The sequence below is a fragment of the Pterocles gutturalis genome, unplaced genomic scaffold (assembly GCF_000699245.1).
Source record: "Pterocles gutturalis isolate BGI_N339 unplaced genomic scaffold, ASM69924v1 scaffold16708, whole genome shotgun sequence".
Classification (NCBI taxonomy): domain Eukaryota; kingdom Metazoa; phylum Chordata; class Aves; order Pterocliformes; family Pteroclidae; genus Pterocles; species Pterocles gutturalis.
Window position 1 is genome coordinate 55,714 of NW_010118495.1, and position 7,339 is coordinate 63,052.

A 7,339-nucleotide genomic window follows, 5' to 3' on the forward strand; every position below is an offset into this window, starting at 1 on the left:
CAGCAATTTTTTTCTCCAGCTGCTGGCCCACAGAAATTTGGCATCTGTGGCTTCCCAGCCATGAAAGTAATCCATTGAGTGGAAATCTGGAGGTTTTTTCTGGTTTTGGGTTTTTTTTTTTTGGTTTTTTTTTTTTTCCTTTTTTTTTTTTTCTTCCCATCTGTGAGATACTAAATTTGGTGTTTTGATGTCCTTCACAATGTCAGAGACTGATTATGCTTAGCATAGTTTCTATTTAAAGAAGTAAGACCGGGAGTCCTCAAGTTAGTATTTTCTGACAACATTACTAGGTATGTTTTTCTGTTTTTCCTCTCCTTCAGCCATGGGGCTGGGGAGTGGGGAGAGGAGAGAAGAGAGGAGAATTGAATAAAATTTACAGTCACTGTATTTTGCCAATAATTGAATGATGAATCCAACAAAGATAAGAAGGAAGTGGTAGGTCTTGAAGATTTTAATCCTTCCTGAGAAATCTGTCATGGTAGAGCCCTCAGTACAAACAGGGAAGGGTCGAGTGTAGTAATCATAAGGAAGAAAACCTCCATTCTGGAGCAGGATCAGAGAACAAGAATAAGGACTATAACCCAGCTTCCCTGGAAGTATCTGCAACCTTTGAGGAAAGAATCTCTTTTCCATTTTTTCAAATTAAATGTTCCAAAGTCTCTAATTCTCACACTGCTAAGGTAAGAAAGTAAAAGTTCTAGACTCAGTTGTATTTCATTAACTGTATATATGGTGGTGAAGAGTATGAGAACCTCAAGAAATTGGAGTCATGGAGCTCTAGCAGGAGGATAAACTAATTACACAGAACTGTAGAATGGGAAAGCCTCTTGGATGCTCAGTACAAAGCATCACTCCTATTCCAAGGGAGAACCCACTATAACTTTGGTGATTTTTGAAATTTGATTTTCTATTCTGTATTTAGAAATCTCAAATGACTTCCAATGATTCAGTTTCTTTGATCATTTAGTAGATTTTTCTAATAATAGCTGTGCCATATTTTGCAGCCTGCATGTATTGTCCTGTTCCTGGATACATTCACAACATGTAGTCATGGAACCAGAATGATCTGGTCTGGTGATGTGCCTTTTGGCAGTAATTTTTCTTTGAAAGGAAAAGGCTAGACTGAGGTATTAAATAATTCTGTGCTGGATCCAGAGCTAATTGCTTTGTTCTCATTTTAAGTGTTCTCCTGGAAGTTTCAACATTTGAAGTTAGCTGGTTTGGTAATTATGATGAAAACCAACGAAACCTGCTGAAGTTCAAAGTTACTTAGTAATAAATAAATAAGCCTTAAGTAATTTTAACAATGCTCTGAGCAATATACTTTAAAACTTGTGGGACCTTTCTATAGTTCTTCTAGAGGGCTGCATGGGCTGGAAAGATCACTCACTTCTGATGTAAGTAGACTCAGTTCTCCAAGGAACCTGTGGATCTGGAATTCTGTGCATAGGAGGGAGTGAGCTGGATGTAATTCAAAAGTAATCATTCAACAAACACTCAGAGAACTAGTATAAAAGTATCCATGAAGTCTCTTTGTGTTTTTTTTTTTTCTTAGTGGAGTTTGGCTCCTGGCACAAAAATGAATTGTGGAAAACATTGCATTAACATCAGATGGAGGAAGGGGCCTTGGAAATAAAGGGCATGTCCATGTCTAGATGGGTTAACCTCCTACAGAATTCCATAATCTATCCAGATATACAGGAATTGTGGTTATGGGTGCTGAATCCATCTATGTTGAAACTTGCAATAGATTCCATTTTGCCAGGAGAGTAATAAATGGAAATTCCATTCAGACATCACAGTTAATTCATCTTTTGGCTTTTCTTGTTGATTTACCTTGGGGTGGGGGGCAGAAGGGAAGGAGAAGTTTCCAGTGAAAGTGCCACAAAGCTCAAACTGGTTGTTTGTTAACCCCCTCCTGGTAGACAATGGCATGTCACTTAAGCTATATATCTATGATGGCCTGGGAGTTTCATCTGAAAAATAACTGTGTTTGGGGTTTTTTTTTCCCATATGCTGTATCATCATATTAGAGATCTGTGGAAGTACTTAAGTGACATTCCTCACAATTTCAAAAGAAGACTCTATGAAAGACTTTCTTCATGGTTCACTGCAAACTTTTGAACTTGACTTCCTTTGCTGATCAGCCACAACTGCGTTTGTTAACCTTATGGGCATGGCACAAAGCCCTTGTTTTCCCTTATTTGAAAGGTGTTGGGGAAAATAATTTAAAATAAATAATAAACATTATTTTTCAATTGAGTGACTCTATTTTGCATAATTTTTCATAGACCATTTAAATAATTTTAATGATGTAAGTGTATGTGCTGTGCTACAGAGGATGTATGATTTAACTGTAATAATAAGATTTTTATTAGAGGTTTTTACTCTGAAGACAGCTAAGAAAAATCTCAGAGCTTTCCAAAACTACTCTTTCCAAAGAAACCACAATGTTACAGAGCCCTTTCATCATCCAGCATATGGTTCTGTAGAACACAAAAATATACACTGTACTACTTTAAATTAATTCATATTTGCAGGAGACACAGTCTGTGTGAGTATGTGCAATCATGAAATGTAACTTTTTTTTTTTCCCTCTTGACTTTTTTAGCTGCCTCACCCCTTTTATTTGAACACATACATATGGTGTGTGAGAGTGAGCAAGCTCTCTGTAAATGTTTGGAAGGAGCATCTGTCAGACAATAAAACTTACAAGAAAAACATGCTTCTCATTTAAACTGTATTCACTAGAACTATTTCAGTGTTGGAATCACTTCATTTGTATAGCTTGGAGGCATTAATAAGAGCAGAGAGCTGTAAAGGCACCAGAAAACTCGAACTGTTACTTGGAATCCAAGGTATTTTTTTAAAGCGTTTCATCTATTCGGCATCACAGTCTTCTGATAGGAACCTGAACCACTTGACAGACAGGAAACCTCTGATAGTCCATCCAAAAATACTGCAAACAAGAAGATGGCATGCTTTTTGCAAACCTGGAAAGTCTAAAGATTACAATAATTGTTGGACCAAAGGGACCCTCTTCAGGCATAAATAGCAAGACTCCTACTGTCTTCTCTTGCAGACCAACTCAGCTGCCAGCAAAAGCAGGTGCTCTCCCCCTACCAGTGCTCCAGAGGAAGTATTTAGTGAGTATTCACAGCTCTTTCTACAAATTAATATATTATTAGTGTTTCAGTTATACTTGTATAGTTTTCTCAAAGGACAAAAGCATTTAAAAATAAGTTTTTAAGGCTGTTATTTTAAACAATTGCTGGAGTTCAACACTCTGATGCAATTACCATATTAATTTAAAAACTAAATTTGCACAACCTATGACAGCAGCTTTTTAATAATATTGGGTTTTAACAACTGTGTAGCTTAAACAATCTGAAGCAATTACAATGTATTTTTAATGCACAAGTTATGACAGCAAAGTCATTTATATAAATAAGAAATGTATTTGACTTTAAATGTTATGCCATAAAACAGACTTTGTAGAACACAAATTTAAAATAAATCATTTATTTTGGCAAAGTAACCCGCAGTTTAATCTTTAGAAGAATAAATATACCACTAATGTTTTCCACAGAAACGGTTGCTACTCTAATTAATTCAAGATGTGACTCTAATAAGATTTCAAAGAGAATCAGAAACAGATTTTTCTCAGAGGTAGTACTATGGGCAAGGTTAAGATATTTTTATTTTCATTAGAAACACTTGTCCCAGGTAGGGTTACAGATTTGTGGTATATAGCATGGAAATATCAAATCTGAAAGCATTATGATAATGTTTTTAGAAGCATAACAATTTTTAGTATTTGAGACATATCCTTTCTTTTTGTTTATAAGTTACGGTACATTACATTTGATTATGTAACTGTTATTCAGTTTTGAGTGTAAAGTGACTAATATGGCTAACACATTTTTTTTTCTTTTTGTGTAGAAGGGAATGGAAAACCTGATGTTTGTCTACGGCTCCTGTAAAGTTATCTGGACATCATTACTTGTAACAATACTAGGTTATGCCAGCAGCTTGCCTGTGGGTGATGATTCTATTTGCACAGCAGAGGAACTTGCTAAGTACAGCATAATCTTCACAGGGAAATGGAGTCAGACTGCCTTCCCTAAGCAGTACCCACTTTACAGGCCCCCAGCACAGTGGTCATCAATGCTAGGTAAGTGAAGTACAGTTTTAAGAGCAGATAAATCTCTTGACCACTGTAATCTTATTTTTTTCCTTAATTGTCAATTTTAAGATAACTAACGAAAAAGGAAAAAATAGCCAAAGTTATTAAGAAGGAAATGCAGAAATTGAAGTATCCCCAGTGCTTTCAAAAATCCACAACTGTTTTCAATTGACTTCTGTTTTCAATTGGCTGCAGCTGAAATAAACAGTGATAAGCCAAATGTTTTAGTGTTCATTCATTTTCATACACATTTTTTTTAACCTCAGAAATAAACCAGAGAATTTCAAAAAATAAGGACAATCTAAACCAGACTTTTATGTCATGCCATGTATTCACTCAAATAGGTGTTACTCATAGTTCTGACTACAGCATGTGGAAAAAAAATGAATATGCCAGCAATGGTGTACGTGATTTTGCTGAAAAGGGTGAAGCATGGGTACTAATGAAAGAAATAGAAGAAGCTGGAGAGAAAATTCAGAGTGTACATGGAATCTTCTCTGCTCCTGCCATTTCCAGTGGTACAGGACAAACCTCCACTGAATTAGAAGCACATTCAAGACATCCCTTAGTAAGTAAATGTACATATTATTTTTAAAAAGTTTATTTTATGTCACTAGCACTCAAAATTAAACATTTGAGTTCTCACTTGTAGGAACAATGTCATGCAAAGAGTTATTAAAAAGCATGTCACACTGCAGGGAGCCCTGTACACGTTCTATATAGTAGAAGAGCATAATGACATTTCTTTCAAAAATTTTAAGTTAAAATTATTATAAGCATGTCTGGAGCATTTCAAAATAAGTGGTGAAATCCTTACGGATCGTTTTGTTTCATTAGGTTTCATTTGTTGTACGAATTGTTCCAAGCCCTGACTGGTTTGTGGGTATTGACAGCCTCAATCTCTGCGAAGGAGACCACTGGATGGAAGAAGTATCAGTAAATCTATATCCATACGATGCTGGAACTGATAGTGGTTTCACATTTTCCTCCCCAAACTTTGCCACTATTCCACAGGACACAGTTACAGAGGTAGGTGTATATATGCAGTCTGGCACTTCGTACGTATATATTTTAAAAGATACAGCCCTTTAAAAGATAACTATGAAACTAATTTCATAATTTGAGAGTGCTGATGCTCTCTCTGTATAGATTTATTGCATGGCTGATAACCCTACTGCTTTTGTTTGTTTTCTGTTATCTTTCAAATTTATTGGGTAAATGCAGATGGTTCATGGACATTTGGTTTACATTTAAGGTATTTACTGTAAAAGCTGAGTGTTTTTAGATGATTTTTAGCAATTCCTAGAACACCAGAAAAATAGAAATATTCACAAAATACTCACAGGAAAATTCTTAGTGTGAATACTGATGTGGGGAGGAGTTTTCAGTTAAAAGCATCACAAACCTGAAACTGTTAGGTTTGAAAGAAAGGAGCTAAGGGAGAGCAGCGGGGAATTTCATCGCTACTGTGGTGACCCCACTTTCGATCTCTTTTGCTTGCTCGATACCCTGTATGCCTCATGCTTTGCTTTTGTCATCTAAGGGCGGTGGGAAACAGATCATTTTGATTCAAATGTTCTGAATACTGTGAGCATTCAGTCAATCCTTTCTTTAAGGTCAGTGTTTCTTGAGCCAAATGCAGTACTAATGAGAAATGAGAAAAGGAACAGAGAAGCTGGAAAACAATGTTTGGCCTCCTATATCCATGTGACAGCTGCTATAGCATACTTTATTATTTAATACTCTTATATTCTTCCTAGTAATAACATCCACTTCTTCCCATGGAACCATTCCACACATTATTCTGTTTTCAGTACCTCCCACCCCAGTCCTCTATCCAAAGGTTGGCACAGTCCATTGTGCCCAGTCCCAAAGCATGCACAACCAGCAGTAGCTGTTTGAACTGAGGATCATAGAAACAGGTTATATGTGTTTTACTTGCCAAAAAGTATCAGCATGATGCTTAAACATGATTTCATGGTTATCTTTTTACTGCCATCATGTAGTTTCTCTAAGGTTCCCCTTTTTATTTCACAGATCACTTGTTCCTCTCCTAGTCATCCAGCAAACTCATTTTATTATCCCAAACTCAAAATTTTGCCACCTATTGCTCAAGTAACAATGGTGAAATTAAAGAAAAGCCAGCTGGGTCTTCCTCTACCTTATCTTAATCTTCCAGCTAAAAGCAATGAAATAATAGACACTGTCTCAGGTAAGTGATCAGTACTTTGATACGCTCAATTCTGTTGTTTCCATTAATTCAGAAAATGTGTGGAAGTCTGGCAGGTGGATGAAACAGGTGATTAGGCAGAATATTCTCCTATCTGCACAAGAACAGTTTCCAGGCTCACACATGGGAAATAAAACAAGCCAGTTGACATAAAAACAAATCCCTGAAAGAATAAGGAAGGGATTGAATATTTGAGCTATGGTTCAAAGGTTTGGGTTATATCCACGGCGAGGGTTGTTCAAGCCTTAGTATCGGCACCCATCAGTGAATTTTATGAGAAATAAATGACATTTGATCAGAATCAGAGTTCCCAAATTATCTGCAACTTTGAACTAAATACTCACCCTTAAGTTTTCATACGATGATGGAGCAAAAGAACTATTATTGTTGTGTCTTTCTGAGTCAGAGGACTTGATATTTATGTGCAATAAGAACTGATATAATTCAATTGATTTGGACATATTTGTGACGGCAACAAAAATAATGTTCTCATTTTTCATTAGCTAATAGCCTTGTTTAAGTAGGAAGACACACAAACTACTGACCCAAGTCAGCCTAAAGGGTAATTTTGAATTCTAGAAATTAACAAATACTAGATTTGCTCTAAGGGAAAGATCGCCATCAGACAGTGTCCACTGAGATTTTATCTTTATACTTTTGTGGTGGTTTTTTACAAAGTGTAAGAGGAAAGGTTAAGAATAAGAAGGCTGACATCCCGAATACTGTTTGAGAGACAGCAGTAAGCTAAGTGCTTAATTCATTCCTAGAACAGCTGCCATGGCAATAAGCTAAATGCTTAATTCATTCCTAGAACAGCTGCCATGTCCCAAGAAGAGCTTCTCCAGAATAAGTCTGAAGATTGTATGCCTATAGCTCTGTGCAGAAGTCACCTCACAATCACTAAAATAAAGCTCGTTCCCTAC

The 7,339-nt window shown here is 36.3% G+C and overlaps 1 protein-coding gene across 1 annotated transcript in view; it reads left to right on the forward strand.

The window, feature by feature from the left end:
• The first annotated feature begins 3,045 nt into the window (after nt 1-3,045).
• SPON2 (spondin 2, extracellular matrix protein) overlaps nt 3,046-7,339 on the forward strand; it is a 6,611-nt gene continuing 2,317 nt past the window's right edge. The window contains exons 1-5 of the mRNA XM_010076226.1: nt 3,046-3,146; nt 3,946-4,174; nt 4,531-4,754; nt 5,024-5,215; nt 6,224-6,398. Of these exons, the coding sequence (XP_010074528.1) occupies nt 3,949-4,174; nt 4,531-4,754; nt 5,024-5,215; nt 6,224-6,398 (817 nt within the window). The 5' untranslated portion in view covers nt 3,046-3,146; nt 3,946-3,948. The remainder of the gene's footprint in view (nt 3,147-3,945; nt 4,175-4,530; nt 4,755-5,023; nt 5,216-6,223; nt 6,399-7,339) is intronic.